This window comes from Camellia sinensis, chromosome 3, assembly GCF_055761805.1.
Source record: "Camellia sinensis isolate YWXY chromosome 3, ASM5576180v1, whole genome shotgun sequence".
Classification (NCBI taxonomy): Eukaryota; Viridiplantae; Streptophyta; class Magnoliopsida; order Ericales; family Theaceae; genus Camellia; species Camellia sinensis.
In genome coordinates, this window is record NC_138963.1 from 202,578,942 (window position 1) to 202,598,287 (window position 19,346).

At 36.3% G+C, this 19,346-nt stretch overlaps 1 protein-coding gene across 1 annotated transcript; it reads left to right on the forward strand.

The window, feature by feature from the left end:
• The first annotated feature begins 513 nt into the window (after positions 1-513).
• LOC145822166 (uncharacterized) lies at positions 514-2,044 on the forward strand. Its single transcript, XM_082918765.1, has 2 exons — positions 514-658; positions 1,389-2,044. Exons 1-2 carry the CDS (start codon positions 514-516, stop codon positions 2,042-2,044), a joined length of 801 nt encoding a protein of 266 aa, XP_082774891.1.
• Positions 2,045-19,346: the final 17,302 nt, after the last annotated feature.

Here is a 19,346-nt window from a genome sequence, read left to right on the forward strand (position 1 = left end):
GTTTTAGTTATTTTTAAAATTAAGTTTTCATTCTTTTCTCGCTCTCACCACCTATCGCTACCACCAATCATCACTTATCTCTGGCATCACCAGCCATTGCTGACCTCCAACTAGCTTTGACCACCTCCTATAAGATCACTAGCGAGCAAACACCAATGAGCTCAGGCCACCTTTTGAAGGTCAATCGATTATTGCATCTTAAACTCTAACCATCTCGCGACATTCTGACCACCAACTCCGATGGCCACTTGTCACCTCCACCTCTGGTGATCACAATTGTCCACCTTTCATCGTGAGCCACCACCTTCTACAATGGCCATCATCTCTGACAACTCACCAAATATGTTTTCTTTAACTTTGTTTTTATTTTTTTTGTTCTTGTAAATAAAAATAAAAATAAAAAAGTGTTGGAGTTTGTGTATTTTATTATTAAAATAAATTTAATATTTTTTTTGATTATTCTCAATGTTCACCTCAAAACAAATAGCCTTCTGGTGAGGGTGTCTAATAAAAATGGAGCCTTCTAGCGAAGTAGGAGTATGCACCAAGAACCAAAATCATTCCATAGCAGCCACAAGGAGCAAAGCACAACCTAAGAAAGAACCTAGTGATCAAGTAGAAGAAGAGGAAGATTTTCAGAGACGCCAAAGAGATCCTGGTAAAACTTCTAACAACAATGATAGAGACCACTAATTTTGGAGCTCTAAAAAGACCATTAATGACATGACACTTAATAAAAAAAGAAAAAAAATACAACACCAAGGCCAAAACATCAAATCATTCATGGTGGGGCCCATTGTCACATCATTAGTGATAGCACTAATTAGTGCTCTCACTCATTTTCCAACTTCTAACCCCCCTATCTTGTTCAAGGAAACACCCTCTCTTCCATTTTCTTCTGATGGCTTGTTTCTTTCCCCCCTCTTGAGGATTTTTCCCTCCATTCTTCAACTAAAGATGTGTCATTCACCCCTGATCTGGTTTCGATCATTCTTTTTGAGGAAGAGCTTTCCAGCATTTGTAACCCTTGGTCTCGGTCCCTCATTATGAAACTCATGGGTAAAAATTTGGGCTACAACCTCCTCATGAAAAGGATCGACTCTTTGTGGAAACCCCCAGGCCATTTTCAAGGCATTGACCTAGATAACCATTACTACCTTATTAAATTCCAATTCTCTTCTGATTTTGAGAAAGTCCAAAATGGGGGTCCTTGGTTAATTGGTCAAAAATTTATGGCAATAAGAAGATGGGAACCTGAATTTAATTCCACCCAATCGTCCATGACCACCACTGTTATCTGGGCAAGGTTGTCACCTATCAAAATCAATAACAGAGGCCTCCCTTGTCTCATTTGTTCTTTGCTGATGACTTGATTCTCTTTGGCAAAGCTACAGTTTCTAATTACCACTGTATCAATGAAATTCTTGATGACTTTTGCTCCCAGCCTAGTCAAGTGATTAGCCTTCATAAATCCAAAGTTTTATTCTCCTTTAACATTGACCTAAACATTCAAAATAACCTAGCACATTTTCTCTACATACCCAAAACTAGACATCTTGGTAAGTACCTTGGATGCCCCATTCACCATGAGAGGCCTAACAAAGCTACCTTCCAATTCCTGGTGAAGAAAATTCCGTCCAAGCTTGCTAGATGGAAAAACAAATTTATTTTTAGACCTGCTTGTGAAACCTTCATTAAGGCTGTGAATGCTGTCATCCCTAACTATGTGATGCAATGCAACTATCTCTCCAAGTCAATCTCTAACACTCATGACAAATTGAATAAGGACTTCCTTTGGGGATCCACCACTGAGACCAGAAAAATTCATGCTATTGGGTGGGACACTATTACCAAAGCTAAATCTCTTGGTGGGTTAGAGATTAGACAAATTGACCTAGTCAACAAAGTAACTATGGCTAAACTCAATTGGAGGCTAAGAAATGAGAAGAATGCCCTTTGGGCCAAGGTCCTCAATGCCAATACCCTAACAAAGAGAAAAAAGCTAATAGAGGCATTCGGAAAAGCTCTCATTTATTCAATATAGGTACCAAAATTCTACTCAGAAGTGGGCTCAATACCTCCTTTTGGTACCATGATTGTGGTTTTGGTTTAATTAGACACCTTGTTGAAGGGCCTCCTTGCTAGAGATGAAGAGAAGCTTATTGTTAGGGATTGCTGGGTCAACAATAGTTGGAATTTCTCTAACATCTCTCACTTTACCCTCTAGCCTTCTTAACTCAATCTACAGTATTTCTCTTCCTTGGTTCTCTAATGAACCAGATCAAATTTGCTGGAAATACTCTCCCAATGATGTCTTCAATTGTAGCTCAACCTATCTTCTCACCAAGGATTTTCATAAATCCCCTCCCTTAGATAACTGGGCCTAGGTTTGGAAGATCAATGCCAACCTTCGCATCCGTCATTTTTTTTGGTTAGCCTTGCACCAACAGATCACCACGAAATCTCTTCTTCATTACCGAAATATCTCTGCTAATATCCTCTGTCCCCTCTGCAATTCATCTCCTAAAACAACCATCCATGTCCTGCGTGATTGCACTATGGCCAATAACCACTAGAACTTTATAAGCATTCCCCTTACCTATGCATCATCTTACAACCTTAACCTTGTTAATTGGATCAAGGTCAACTGCTTATCTGTTGAAATCTATGACAACACCTACTGGTATGTTGTCTTCCCTCTTGTTTGCTAGGAAATATGGAAAGCTAGAAACTCTCAACGCTTCCTATCCACAAACCCCAACCTTTTTAAACCCCACCTCACCCCAGCTCTTGCACTAGAATGACAACACTTCACCAACTTCTGTCCGGGGAAAAAATCTTCAATCACTAGCCACATTAGTTGGAAACCACCTAATCCAGGCAAGCTTAACCTCAACACCGATCAGGCTACAAAACAAAACCTAGGCCTAACTAGTTGTGGAGGAAATTGTAGTGTAACGACCCCACAATGTGTATTAGAAATTATCTTTAACTGATTGTGAGCTAAAGTACTTTAATTTATTAACCCGACCCTCTTATATGCTTTATATTCTTGGTCTTATAAGAAATTACATGTTTAATGTGAAATTTCATGCAAAGTTATACTTATGTGTGTGTGAATTGTGTGTTTATATTTTCTATTTGTTGATTATTGGAACACATCTGTCAAAATTAAGATATTAACTTGGAAATTTAAAGCCACAGAGGCGCGATAAACTGAAATTAAATATATGAACATGGTAGTAGGAATTTTTAAAGCCTTTTGGGAAGTTTAATTGAAAACTTATTTCATCTTCGTTAAGACCCGTTTGGCAAGTCTAGAAGCTAAGACCTATATAAATGTTATATAAGTCTCTTTTGAACCCATCTCTTAACATATGTTGAGTGGAAAAGTCTAGAGAAGCTTGAAGAAGAGAGAAAGAAAGGGAGAAGGAGAAGATTAACAAGATTTGGAGATTTGTTGGAGATTGAAGACCTTGCTAGAGAAAAGTGAAGCATCCAACTTAAAGGCATCCGCAAGAGGGGACCAGCATCTACCTGCACCACAGTGAATAATAATAGAGTAGCGATATATATATATATATATATATATATATATTTCTGTATTTTTGCATATGAATTACGTACCTTGATTGTACTTAGCACGTCCGAGATTATGGTTTATGCATTAAAATGGTGAATGGCATATTTGGGATTAATGGTGCTATAATCCATGTATTTTGTTGGTAAGTATAGCATGGTGCAGATAAGTTCATTTGTATTTATTGGGATGCATAATTGTTGTGACAACATGGAATTATGTTTTACATAAATGAATAGGTTACAAGACCTATAATAAGATATGATGGGCCTAAGGCCGTTTCGTTAGACTACGACACGATATGAACTGTTCAGTCTTTAAGACTCATGAGTTTTTGGTATGGAACAAAGTGCTGTACGGAACTAAGTACTACAATGGGAGTTACCTCTAGGGTCCGTACGAGTCACCTCTTGGGTCCATACATACATGCATTGGGCCCAAGGAGAGGTGGAGACATGTCAATGTTCCATCTACTTCATAATAAGATACAGTGATATGATAAGATACGTTGGGCTTAAGGCCGTTTGATATACATTTGGGCCCGATGCCGTTTTGATATACGATTGGGCCCGAGGCCATTTTGATACACGATTGGGCCCGAGGCCATTCTGTTATATGGTAGGCCTGAGGCCGTTTGGTAAATATGATCATGAATAATGATTTGAAGGATGTAAATAAGGAAGAGTATGGTGTTATGCTACTTATGAATCTGAACTATTTACCTGATACATTTCACTTTATTATTACTCATTGAGCTTTGTTCATTCCGTATTTTATTTGTATGTAGGTGATCAATCCGGAGACCATCCTTAAGTCAGCATCAGGAATCCTTTTGTGAACCTGCTAAGTCAAGCCATCAAGATGCGCCTCTGTGTTGAGGCTTTAAACTTATATTGTCAGGATTTCGTATTTACCTAAGTTTTATGTATATATGTATATTAGTGTGTTTACGTTGTTTTAATTATTTTAGTTATCAGGTATGCACAAGCTCAATGTATATCACTACTCGATTCGCTTCCGCTTAAGGCCCCGTATTCGAATAGATATTATTTATTTTTGAAAATTTTGTTTGGAGGCCCAAGTACAGGCCGGTCATGGACCAAACTCTTAGGGGCGGATTTCGGTCGTGACACATAGAGACCATCTTGAAAGATGGGTTGCTGGCTTCACTAGAAATATTGGAAATACTTCAAGTATCTGTGCTGAATTATGGGGCATAAGAGATGGCCTCAACCTTTGCCTAGAAAATGGTTTCAAAAATATTGTAGTTGAAACGGATGCTCTACTTGCTATACAACTCATTTTTGTGGATCACAACGACTCTCATCACCTCAGTAAGCTCATATGTGATTGCAGGTACCTGTTGAATCAATTGGGAGTGCACTCAATTGAGCATACTTTCCGTGAAGCCAACGGATGCGCCGATGCTCTAGCTAATTTTGGTTTACAATTATCAAATGGTTTGCACATTTTACACCAATTTCCTCATTGTATTGCAACCCAAATGTATGATGATGCTAGAGGGATTACTTGTCCCCGAAATTTGTACTCTTCTAGTTAATCTATATTCGGTACCATTTAATGAAATAAAAAAATAAAATAAAATAAAATAAAAAAACCTCAAAGCAAATGATGGTAAAGTCAATACATAAATAATAAATCAGAAATGCAAATTGTTGACTATGTTTTGAAGGTGGGTGAAGAATGGTGAAAAATATGAAAGAGGAAATGAAGGGAAAATCAATATCCAATTGATTTTGTAGTAAATATGGTTGCATCTTAAAGCAATTGTTCTCATTTTTTTATAAATTCGACCTTCTTAAAGCATTCGCAGAGCCTAAGCTAAGTGTCACGGCCTTGGTTTTTCCAAGCCAACCGTGCGGCCTTAGATGCTTATGCACGCCTTGCTTGCACCTAAGTAAGCCTTCTTTGGAAGAGAGCTAGGAGAAGTTTGCACACACAAGAGAGACTTTAGAGAACTTAGAGAGAGCTCTTGGAGAATGCTAGCTTTGTATTGCTTGAATGCTTGATTACACTTGGTGGTTTGGGCAAATGACTCCCTCCCCCTTTTATAGGCTACAAGGATCATTCTAGAACTATAAGTATGGAGAGTGTTCTAGACACTTCCATCTACTATATCTTAGTAGAGTATTCTAGAACTATTCTAGAATGTACATATCTAGAAGGATCTACATATATCTACAATTATGTACAAGCATCTACAAAACTCTAGGAAGTTCTAGAATGTTCCAGTGATTTCCAGAGCCTCCTAGGTCTTTCTTAGTGAGGGACAGCTTCAAAATTTGGCAGTCTGTGACATTCTCCCCCACCTAATGTGGCGACGTCCTCGTCGTGTCCTCTTGATGGAACCGTTGTATCTTGTCTTCAAATTGCCACAAAGCTTCAGCCGGTTCCCAACTTGCTTCGCAATCTGGCAAGCCCTTCCATTTTACCAAGTACTCATGACGTGGGGCATAGCTTTGTCTTCGAACAGTGCGGTCTGCCAAGACGGACTCTACCTCCTTGTCATAAGTTGCAGTGATGCCCAATGGTGCTCTTTTTGTCTTGCCTCTATCTGGGTCTTCCTTGTCTTCGTAGTATGGCTTTAGGCAGCTCACATGGAAGACTGGGTGTAGCTTGAGATGTGGGGGTAAGTCAAGTTTGTAAGCAACCTTACCCACCTTCTTGATTATCGGATATGGTCCATCATAGCGGCGAACAAGCCCCTTGTGTAGGCCTCGGGTGAACTTGTTTTGGCTAGACAAGATCTTGACCATCACCAAGTCACCAATGTTAAACTCTCGGTGCCGCCTCTTTTCATCCGCCCACTTCTTCATCTTCTTGGTTGCCTTGTCGAGGTAGGATCGTGCTACATCCACTTGTTCATTCCATGACTTAGCAACCTTGTAGGCTGATGGACTCCTTGCTGAGTTGGTTGACAAAGAGTGTGGAGTGAGTGGTTGTTGCCCCGTGGCTAGCTCGAATGGACTCCGGTTAGTTGCCTCACTCCTTTGCAAGTTGTAGGAAAATTGAGCTATATCAAGCAACTTAGCCCAATCATGCTGGTTGGCATTTACAAAATGCCTCAGGTATAGCTCCAGTAATGCATTCACCCTTTCGGTTTGTCCATCCGTTTGAGGGTGGAAGCTGGTAGAGAAATGAAGTGCTGACCCCATTAGTTTGAACAACTCGGTCCAAAACTTGCCTGTGAACCTTGAGTCTCGATCACTAATGATGGACTGTGGCAAGCCCCAATACTTCACCACGTGCTTGAAGAATAGCTTGGCTGTCTCCTCAGCTGAGCACTCGTTAGGTGCAGCTATGAATGTGGCATACTTGGAGAAGCGGTCTACCACCACTAGGATAGTCTTGCACCCTTCAGACTTGGGCAATGCCACTATGAAGTCCATGCTGATACTTTCCCAAGGTCTGTTAGGTATGGGGAGTGGCTCCAACAACCCTGCCGGACTTTGATTTTCCACCTTGTCTTGTTGGCACACAAGACAAGTCTTTACGTATTGCTCTACCGCATCTCGCATTTGTGGCCAATAGTAACTCGACTCCAACAATGCTCGAGTGCGTCTTTGTCCCGGGTGGCCAGCCCATTGGGTGTCATGGCATTCCTTGATAAGGTTCCTCCGCAGGTTTCCCCACTTTGGAACATAGACGCGCCGCCCTTTCGTGTAAAGGATGCCATTCTCTTCCCAAAACCTCTTGGTCTTGCCTTCTTGAGCCATTGCTACCAAACTCTTGGCCAGATTGTCATGATCCATGCCTTCTTTGATTAGGGTTAGCAACTCCCCCTTTAGCTTTACAATGGTGGCTAGCTCAGCCTTCCTGCTTAGTGCGTCTGCTACAAGGTTTGCCTTGCCAGGCTTGTACTCCATAATGTAGTCGAACTCGGCCAAGAAATCTTGCCACCGTGCTTGCTTCGGACTTAGTTTCTTTTGAGTCTGGAAATAGCTTGTGGCTACATTGTCAGTCTTCACCACAAACTTGGAACCAAGCAAGTAATGCCTCCAAGTCCTTAGGCAATGTATGATGGCTGTCATCTCCTTTTCTTGAACCGTGTAACGCCGCTCCGTGTCATTAAGCTTCCGACTTTCATAGGCTATAGGATGTCCATCCTGCATCAATACACCTCCAATGGCAAAGTCTGATGCGTCAGTTTGTACCTCATATGCTTTGGCACAATCTGGTAGAGCCAAGACTGGTTCCTTCGTTATAGCCTCCTTTAGCTTGTCGAAAGCATCTTGACATTTCTCCGTCCATTCCCACGTTTGGCCTTTCTTGAGCATGTCAGTGAGAGGGGCTGCTATTGCCGAGTAGCCCATGATAAACCGCCGGTAGTAGTTGACAAGCCCAAGAAAAGATCGCAGCTCCGTTACTTTGGTGGGTGGCCCCCATTCTTTGATTGCCTTCACCTTGTCTTCTTCCATACTAAGCTTGCCTCCCTTGATCTTGTGGCCGAGGAATGAAACTTCTTCTTTAGCAAAAGAGCACTTCTCTTTCTTCACATATAGCTCATTCTCCCTTAGTGTCTTGAAGATGGTCTGTAGGTGCCCAACATGTTCTTCAAGAGTGGTGCTATAGATGACTATGTCATCTAAATAGACCACGACGAACCGGTCCAAGTAGGGATGGAAAATCTTGTTCATCAATGTGCAAAATGTGGCGGGTGCGTTGGTGAGGCCAAAGGGCATTACTAAGAATTCATATGAACCATAGCGAGTTACGCATGCGGTCTTTGGCTCATCACCTTCCGCAATCCGCACTTGATAGTATCCCGACCTTAGATCAAGCTTAGTAAAGAACTTTGCATGCCCCAATTGATCAAATAAATCGGCAATCAAAGGAATAGGGTATTTGTTTTTGATTGTTACCTTATTTAGAGCCCGGTAGTCGATGCATAGCCGCAGTGATCCATCGTGCTTCTTCTGAAACAACACCGGTGCTCCATAAGGTGCCTTTGATGGTTGAATGAAGCCCGCATCCAGCAAGTCTTTCAATTGCCTTCTTAGTTCCTCCAACTCCGGTGGGGACATGCGATATGGTGCCATTGCTGGTGCTTTGGCGCCTGGCTCCATCTCAATCTTGTGATCTACCTCCCTTCTGGGTGGAAGTCTTTTGGGCAACTCGGGTGGCATGACATCTTTGTACTCTTCTAGCACCTTGCCAATCTCCTTTGGTGGCTCCATTGGAGTATCTTTGCTTTCTCCCCCTTCGCCTTGGAGGATAGCTAGATAGGTAGCCTCTCCCTTCTTGAAGCCCTTCTTGACTTGCATTGCAGAGAGTACCTTCTTGTCTGAGCTTGCCCTAGCCACTGTGGAGACCATGCATGGTCCACCCTCAAGAATGCACATGGAGTTGTAGTGTGGTAGTGGCACTACATTGAATTGCCGCAAGAACTCCATGCCTAGCACAATGTTGAAGTCATCCATTTGTGCTACAGAGAAGTCCACCTTTCCATGCCAAGTGCCCAAGTGTAGCTCCACCCCTCGAGCTATGCCATTCAGTGGTTTCGCCTCGGCATTCACCGTCTTGAGCCACCCTTGACCCTTGTCAACCTTGAGGCCCAACCTCTTAGCTTCTTCATTCTTGATGAAGTTGTGTGACGCCCCCGTGTCTACCATGACTTGGGTCGCCTTCCCATTGATGTTGGCATTCACATACATCAAGGATCGATCTTTGTTGTTTGCTGGCACCGGGTTGGCTTTGAGAGCATTGAGTAGTTGTAGGCACCCCATGTGGCCTTGCTCTTCCATCTCTTGCTTCTCAAGCATGGCACTAAGGTTCTTCCTTTTGGGACAATCTCGTGCCCAATGTGGCCCATCACAGATGAAGCAATTGTCCTTGGGCTTGATGTCTTTCTTGGTATCCCTCTTCCAATCCTTGCCCGATGGTGGCTTGCCTCCAACTTCTTTGTTCCTTGGAGCTTTATATTCCTTAGACTCCTTAGCCCACTTTGCTCCCCCACCTTTGCCTTGACCATCCTTGGTGGACTTTGAGTTGGAAGATTCCGGCTTTGTGTACTCCACCAATGTCTCGGCTACAGTGAGTGCGGTGGAGATGTCTTTGACTCCTCTTCGTTGTAGCTCCAATTGTGCCCATTGTTTAAGACCAGCTGTGAAGTTGAAAAGTAAGTCATCATCACTCATGTTAGGGATTTGAAGCATTAACCCCGAGAATTCTTGGACGTAGTCCCGGATAGAGCGGGTGTGCTTCAACTCCCTCATTTTCAACCGTGCATCGTGTGCCACATTTTCAGGATAGAATTGTTTCATTAACTCATTCTTAAATTCTTCCCAGGAAGAGATAGTGCAAGTGCCTTTTTCTATTTCCGCATGTTTACGACGCCACCAAATTCCAGCTAGCTTAGTGAGGTAGAGGGAAGCAGTGCGTACCTTCGACATTTCATCATTTAGGTTCAAGGCTTCGAAATACCTCTCTAAGTGCCAGATGTAGTCGTCCAGTTCCTTGGCGTCTCTTTTGCCATCAAACTCCTTAGGCTTTGGTGCCTCCAGCCTTGGAGTGAACCCCGCATTAGTGGCAACGCCTCCACTGGCTACTGCCCGCTTGCACATAGCCCAGTCCGCCCTTGTCTCCTCCAAGCCTTCCTTTAGCTCTTGGACTTGGTCTTGGAGTTGGGAGATGGCCTTCAAGATCCGTTCTTCAAAGTCATAGCTTTCTTGCCTGTGGCTCTCATGGTTGCCTCGGATGGTGTCCCGCACGGACTCAAGCAGCTCCTCGACTTGGCATTCCACCTTGCCATCGAGTTGATCCATCCCTTGTTCCAACCGATCCAATCGCTCTTTGACATCGGCAACAGCAAATTCAACCTTGACCACACGGGTCTCCATGGCACTTAGGATGTCACGTGACTTGTCCTTGGCCTTCTTGCCCAAGTTTGCAGCAGCCTCCCTTCCGCGGTTCTCCTCGGTGTGAATTACTTCTGACATAGTGCCCTTCCTTCCTTAGTCACGACGCCTTCGTAACCTTGCTCTGATACCAACTGTCACGGCCTTGGTTTTTCCAAGCCAACCGTGCGGCCTTAGATGCTTATGCACGCCTTGCTTGCACCTAAGTAAGCCTTTTTTGGAAGAGAGCTAGGAGAAGTTTGCACACACAAGAGAGACTTTAGAGAACTTAGAGAGAGCTCTTGGAGAATGCTAGCTTTGTATTGCTTGAATGCTTGATTACACTTGGTGGTTTGGGCAAATGACTCCCTCCCCCTTTTATAGGCTACAAGGATCATTCTAGAACTATAAGTATGGAGAGTGTTCTAGACACTTCCATCTACTATATCTTAGTAGAGTATTCTAGAACTATTCTAGAATGTACATATCTAGAAGGATCTACATATATCTACAATTATGTACAAGCATCTACAAAACTCTAGGAAGTTCTAGAATGTTCCAGTGATTTCCAGAGCCTCCTAGGTCTTTCTTAGTGAGGGACAGCTTCAAAATTTGGCAGTCTGTGACATAAGGCAGAAGTGTCATCAAAGAATCTTTCATATGTCTATGTTTTATTCTGTATTTTGTTTACAGAAAGATTTCAAATAACTTGAAAGGGTGTTTTTATGGTAAAATTTTGGGTTTAACCTCTTCTGCAAAATATGACTTAAACCAATATAACTTGTAGTTAGATTGTTATATTTAAGTCATTTGAGATGGTGTACTGTACTAGATGGTTTGAAGGATTACCAATCGCAAAGGGCTTGAATATTCATTAAAAAAAAAAAGGAAAAAAAAAAAAAAAGAAGTGATATTATCATGGCTCAATCCGCTTGAATGAATATTTTACTTTGGTGCAATCACTATTATTTTAATGATAGTGAATGCATATAATCACAAGATCTAATATAATAAACAAAGATAAAAGATCCGGTGACACGTTAAATTTAGGGGTTGTTTGGCGTGTCCTAAATAAGTGCACTTTTTATCTTTTTGGACTAAAAAGTTGAGGGGAAAAATATGAATGTTTGGATTAACTTTTTACTTTTTATGAAAAAATGTGTAATAAAAAATTATAAAAATTGATTTGTAGAGGAAAATTATGATTGGGAGTTGTGCAGCCGTAATTGTTGACTTTTGATGAATAGTGTTAACTTTTTAATTTTTTGAGTAATTTTTTGACTTTTTGACTTTTTGACTTTTTTTAAGTATCTCAAACTTGACCTTAGTATCTTTTCATGTTGATTTTCTATGTATTTTTGTCCTATATATATTTTCTGGTAGTAACTACACCAATCAAAAAAAAAAAAAAACTGATTAAAATATTCCAACGATACAGAAGCTATCATTTTCAAATTTTATACTAAAAAATTGGGAATAAATTTTAGTGAATGGGGGTAATGGTGGCACGAGTCAAGAGTCTCTCCTTGCAAGTTTGTGCTTGCGTCCGTTCTTACAGGCTTTCGGATCTACTTTTAGGTTTAATTTTGATAATCCGAACCGTTTATATTTTATGATTTATTCAGTATATCATACCTGTAAAAAATCAAGTTGATCGGATATCAGAAAGTATGTATTTGAAAAATTGAACTAAACACTATTTTTTAAAGAATTTAATAAACAGTTTTCCGAACATATGCTTTCTGATATCCGATCAACTTGATTTTTTACAGGTATGATATACTGAATAAATCATAAAATATGAACAGTTCGGATTATCAAAATTGGGCCTAAAAGTAGACCCGAAGGCCTACAAGGACGGGCGCAAGCACGAAAGCTGCAAGGAGAGGATCCTCACTCATGGTGGCACTGTCAATGTGTCATCTATTACAATGGAGAGTGATGCAGATCGCACATCCAAACAGCAGCCCAACCATTGGTCTGGGGTGCATCGCGAAAGGTACTCACAAAAAATTATTTGTACTAGTTGAAAAAAAAATTGGAAAATGATTGGTGGCCCTAAAAAATTTGCCCCTAATGCCCCTAATTTCCATTTTTGAAAACTGTTTCTTTTTTTCTTTCTTTTTTCCTTTTTTTTTTTTTTTTTTTTTACTTAAAGTGGAATTTCGGGGCATTCGAGCCCCGAAATTTAGGGCCCTCAATCACTTCCGAAAAAAATTATGCGATAGTCTTGTAATAAATTTACATAATTTCTTAATTTATTATTGATTTATTAAAATTGTAAATTTTCATTTTTTTTATTAATATTGTAAAAAATAATTTGACAATTAACAAGTATAAAGTAATGTAAAATATTTTTAGATTATCAAATAATCGCTCCACCCACACAAAAGAAGGAAGATTCACTTTCCCCGTGGAATCTTCCAAGATACTGCTCATTATTGATGATACTTTGTTTGACAATGATTCTCTCTCTACCCACAATTTCCCTCTTTTCTCTCTCCTCTCTCGGAAGTTATTTGACAGGCCTCACACATGATCGTGAAGAACGTGAAATTTGCGATTTTATATTGAGTCATAAAAAAATATATATATAAAACATACTATTTGATAATTTTAAAAAAAAATTAGGTTTTTCTTTAATCCATAAATAGACTGGAGAGGTATTATTCGGTCTAATAGATCTGTTTTTGGACATCGTTTCGATTATTTGAATTGTTCATATTTTAAGATTCATCAAGTATATCATCCCTGTGAAAAATCAAGTCGATCGAATAATGGTAACCACATGTTTGTCGTTATCCGATAACGTGATTGTCGTTATTCGATCGACTTGATTTTTTACAGGAATGACATACTCAACGAATCCTAAAATATGAATAATTCAAATCATTGAAACGATATCCAAAAGTGGATCCATTGGGCTGAACAAGACCTCTTCAGTTCGATTATGGATTGAAGTGGTCTTACGAATTAGTGTACTTAGGGCATAACTAAAAGATAAAATATTTGTCAAATACAATACATTTTTCACTAACTTCAATGTATTTTTATTAAAATTAATATATTTTTTTAACATTTTTACATATTTTCAAAACACTTTTTACACACTTGTGACTATTAAACAATATTTAGGGAGCACTTGTTAGCATTTGCCTTTAAATAAATAACAAACCAGCAGTATTTTTAAAAAATAATTACAAATTCATAATAAATTTTTAAAATTTTAATAATTAAATTATAAATTTTTTAATAAATTTATATCTTTTATATAAAAAAAAAATGCAATTAATTTTTAATTTGTCGATAATTTTTCTCCCGCGCGATTGAGACATTTATTTCATTGGTGCGCTTTTTATAGAATTCCCCAATCAACTTGCTTTTTCTTTCAATGTCCCTCCAGAAATTATTGACTCAGTTTGGAGCATAGCGTTAAAAGCTTGTCAAGAGTAAAAACAAAAAATTAGTTGGAACTTAATCGCCCACTGTTAAAATCTGACAAAATCCAATTTTTGTGTTAAATTTGACTCAAAATTTTACAAAATCATTTTTTTATCACATTAGATTAATTTTCTTCTAAAAATCTAACTATTTTCCCTACTACCAGAATTTGTACTTTCACAAACCAAAACTCATAATTAAAAATTCTACAACTACTGACAATTTTATAAATTAAAAAAATTTGAAAAATAATAAAAATTATAAATGCAAGTTTAAATTACAACAATAATTACAATTTATCCATTTTTAAAAAATAAAAGTAATCATAAAAATAAAAACTTGAAACTCTTAGACCTCATAGCCTTCTTCAAAATAAAAAGAATGACACTATTGTGGAGGCTATTCAATTCAATCAATGCATGGTTGATTTGTAGTGGGGTTTGGCTTGTGGGTTTCCACTTGGTTTGCTCCACTAAATTGTGCACACCAACACATAGTTTTTGCCTTTTTCATTGCGTGGGCATCTCTTTTATAGGGACTGCTTATATATATATATATATCTTGATAGTTTGTGTAATTTTTGTTTATAACTTATGAAATAAAAAATACATTTCAATTTTTTTTTTTTTTTTTGATTATTTGGAAGTTAAAAAATAATATTATTTTCTGCTTTATGATTATTAACCTTTAAGTTAAGAAAAATTAGGAGAATTTTTTTTAAGGTCACTCATATTAAGATTTTATAGTATAAAGGACATGAAATATTTTCATAATAGTTGAGTTCCCTCAAATTTTTACAGAAAAATTTCGAAGTAGAGAAATTTTGATCCAGAGAAATTTTGAAGCATAGAGAAATTTGTCTAAAATTTCTCTGGTTTGTTAACAAATTTCTCTGTGTTTTGACCAATTTTGTCTGATTCGCTCACAATTTTCTTTGTATTTTGAACAAACCAGAGAAAATTGAGTTCCTCACAAACCAATTTTTCTATAATTTTTACAAGAAAACACCATGCTAAGTTCATCAAAGAACTTAAAATACAAAATCTAATTATAGTTTAAAACAGCAAACACTACATATCATAAAAGATCAAAAATAAAATTCAAAGTTAGAAATTCAATGAAAATCAAACTAGCAACATAAATTAGTGGGAGCTTAATGTAGACAGGGAAAATTCAAATGCTAGAGAAAATCAAAGAGACAACTAGTTAGAAAAAATTAAGCAAGGCACAGAGAGAAAGAGAGTCCAGTGTGTTCAGATAAAATTATTAATCTAAAGTAGATATCTTAGTGCTAGAGAAAATTCATCTTAAGGAAAAATTATACACAAGGAGACTAATCAGTGAAATTAAACAAGTGAGAGTTTAATATTTCAAGAAAAATTCAAATGCCAGAGAAAATTCAGCTCTAGGAACAACTAACCAATGAAAATCAAACAAACAACAAAAATTAGTGGGAGTTTAATGTGGTCAGAAAAAAATAAAATACCAGAGAAAATTAGAGAGTAAATCAAAGAGACAACTATAGCCATAGAAAATTAAGCAAGGCACATAGAGTAAAGTGAATCCAATTTATTTAGAGAAAATTCTGATGCTAGAGAAAATTCATCTCAAGAGGAAAATTACACACAAGGACACAACTAACCAGTGAAAATTAAACAAGAAACATAATTTGATGGATCAGGAAAAATTCAGATGCTAGAGAAAATCAATCAAAATTTTGGCCCAAACTCAAAGAAATTTCGCCTGACTCAGAAAAATTCAAAGAAATTTTGACTAAGAGAAAATTCTCCTAACTTAAAGAAATTCAAAGAAATTTCACCTAACTCAAAGAAATTTAGAGAAATTTCTTTTGATTTTCTCTGTGTTTTGGAAATTTCTCTGTGTATTACACAAAGAAGAGAGAGAGAGAAAAAAATGGAATAGTTTCTTATCAACCATTTAATTCTTCCCTCTATAAGGGAAGTAATTCAACAAGTGATGCAAATATGTTTTTTACAAATATATATATCGTTTGTACAGAAAACAAAAACATAGTCACCGACATATTTGTCATTCAACTCTATATTCATTTTTAAGTATATTAGAGTCAAGAAAGAATATACACACAAATAGCTATAAAAGCTTGAAGATGTCGAATTGTAAAAAAAGATACAAATAGCAGAGATATCATCCACGGCCAAACCTAATTTCTTACATTTCCAAGTACAAACCGCGTTTTGGACTAATCTTTTAGTCGATTCTTTTCAAAACACCACCACAAACATCAATCATTCTTATATATATATATATATAGAGAGAGAGAGAGAGAGATAATCAAAGATATATATATATATAGAGAGAGAGAGAGAGATAATCAAAGATATATATATAGAGAGAGAGAGAGAGGGAGAGAGAGAGAGAGAGATGGTGTGATATATGAGTATGAGTGAGGGACCTTAGGTTATAAAAAAAAAATTGTGAATCTCTCCTATTATTTAAAGTTGGAGAGGAATGTTAGACTAATTTTTTAAAAAAAATTATACCAAACAGACCTAAATACAGGAAATATTCTAAACAAATAATCCTAACAAGATGCATGAATTATTGGCGACGAACTAACCCCATTCAAAATGTTTTGCTTTTAGGAGGGTTTTGATTTTCCACACCATGGTTGGTTTTTTTGTTTTTTTCAATAGTAGTGCAACATTAGACAACCATATTATTGGACAAATATTTTATAGCAAAAAAATAAAATAAAATAAAATAAGAGCTTGACACTTTGTCCGTTTCTCCCACTGATTCCGGGGGCAATAAAAAAATATGTGAATTATTTCAAACCATAAATCTCAATGGGACTTTGCCAACCCTCATTTTCATCCCTCTCTCTTTATAGAAGTGGTTGTTCCATAATCTCTAGATAGAGTACTTTGTATTGTCTTCTTTTTTTTCTTTTTTTTTTTTTTTTTTTTTTTTTTTTTTTTTTTTTTTTTTTTTCTAAGGTGAATAAATTGATGCGAACAATTTGTACATCTATAGTTTCCCGACAACAACATTATTCGTACCATCTCAACACAATTTAGTGGAGAATTTACTCACCAAATTCATTTCCCTATATTATGCATTATTCCTCATCTCTTGTATTATCATCGGGCCTAGCTTAATAGCTAAGCCACTAAAGCAAGGGTCTTCTCTTTTTTTCAAAATATGTATAACATGTATTATATTCATGGGATTGAGATCTCAACCCATTATATATGTACATTTTTAAAAGATTTATTTTGAAACATTATAATAAAAAGATCTCAACCCATAAATATAATGCATGTTATACATATTTGGAAAAGAATAATGCTTGGGACCCCCTTTTGGGGGTCACCCCCTCACCCCCCTTTGCCACGTGGCAGGAGGTGATTGGTGGAGCAGGAAAAAAAAGAAAAAGAAAAAGAAAAGGTAACCAATGAGAGAGAGAGGGGGTCAAAGGGGATGGGGGGAAAGGGGATGAATCATTACTCTTTGGAAAAAAAAGACCTCTACCAGTTTGTTATACGTTTGTGTAAAGTACCCACTCTATTTTTTTAAAAGGTTCACATTGAAAAGAAGTTACACGAATTTTGAAATTATCTAATCTGTTAATTTGAAAAGAGTTACTTTGAAAAAGGCCTCCATCAATTTAGAATATGTTATACAAGTTTATTTTCAATTTTCATATTTTTTTTTTCTTGACATGATCTTCAGTTTGAATTTATAAATTATATTTATTTAATAATTTGCACTATTCAATTCTTTTCATTTCGTAACCCTCATAAAGGTTTTAAATAACTTTCAAATTTTGTATTATAAAACATGTAAATATATATAATAAAAAAAATCTTTTATTGAAATTTCGCCATAGGCGTTGTCGAAGGTTGGGCCGGCCTGATTATCATTGTAATGATTTAAATTCATAAAATTTTTCTTAACTTATTATATGATATGTAAATGTGATCATTGTAATATTTTTGTACGCATGTTGGGGGCCAACCCATTTGGAAAGCATTTTGCTCACTTTTTGGTTTTTTTGTTTTGGATATATTACAAACACACTTCTTAAAATTTACTTAAAATATAAATTGTCCCCTATAGTTCTATAAATTATATCCCGCCCCTTTGGGTTTTTAATTTTACAACAAATAGCCTTTTTATTAATAAAACACCAAATTAATTAATAATTTTTAATGACATTAAAATTTTATTTCGATTAATAATTTAGGTATTGTATAGAAGAACGGTTAAAAATTTTATTTTTTCAGTTAGTTCTGATACATTTTTATAAGATGATTTATGTAAATTTGTAAAAATTTATGTTATTTTGTGAATTTCAAAATTTTATGAATAGATTTATGCAAATTTATGTTCAATTTAAATATTTTTGTAAAATTATTTATATATATTTATAAAAATTTACATAATTTAATAAATTATGCATATAATATACCCCTTAAAAGACAACACATGCAAACACTTCCCAACATATATCAATGGAACGCTGGATGGACAAAGCACTGGCAATTGTGAAACCCACGTAAGCACAAAAAGTTTTGTGATGTGTAATAATGGGGATGTACGCATTTCACTAAGCTCACTGCTGAGGTTCTTTTATGTGAGAAAAAAATATTAGAAATTTAAAAAAATTTATTAAAATTTTTATTAAATATTTTATGTGAGAAAAAAATATTAGAAATTTAAAAAAATTTATTAAAATTTTTATTAAATATTTTATATGGGTATGAGATTTATATATGTGGATTTTACACCTATGTAAAATATTTAGTAGAAATTTTGATAAAATTTCTAACATTACTCTTTTTGATAATCAAATACGTCTTGCATTCAGTTTTGTCCATTGCTGGCCCGCCCTTTAATATATATTTTATAAAATAAAAATAAAAAAAAATATTTTAAAACTTTTTTTTTATATGATATGCCGATAAACTTATTTAGTGCAATTTATATTTATAATTTTAAAAATTTTAAAAATTTATGTCAAAATATTTGATGTAACTTTTATTCAAAGCTTAAAATAACTTAAACAACTTGAAAATGTTCAATAATTGGAAAGTTGGGGGGCAATGATGTTTGGATTTTGATTATTCGTCTGAGAAGGGGTTGATTTTTTAATTTTTTAATTATTTTAGTCTGGAGTTAAAAAATCTCTTTTGAGAAGGATTTTTTAATTTCTTAAACTTTTTGTGAGACAAAGAATATAATGATTATGAGTTAAATGTGATGTTTTATCTTAATAGACTAAAAAACCTATTTTATTTTTTTGTGACTAAAATAGCCTCAAACCTAACCCAACCCATCTTTCCAAACAGGGGTATATAAAGTTGCTATATATCATCAAAATTCAAAATTTGTTATAACCTTCGAAACTTTTCTCAACTATTTTTAAATTTAAGAATTATTTATACTATATATAAAAGTAAATGTATTAAAGTATGAGAATTTTT

Bases quoted from the DNA above. Each gene is read 5' to 3' on its own strand.
- LOC145822166 (XM_082918765.1), top strand. From the start codon at position 514: ATGGAGCCTTCTAGCGAAGTAGGAGTATGCACCAAGAACCAAAATCAT. The intron at 659-1,388 runs GTAAAACTTCTA...TCTTTGGCAAAG, and splicing joins GAGACGCCAAAGAGATCCTG to CTACAGTTTCTAATTACCAC.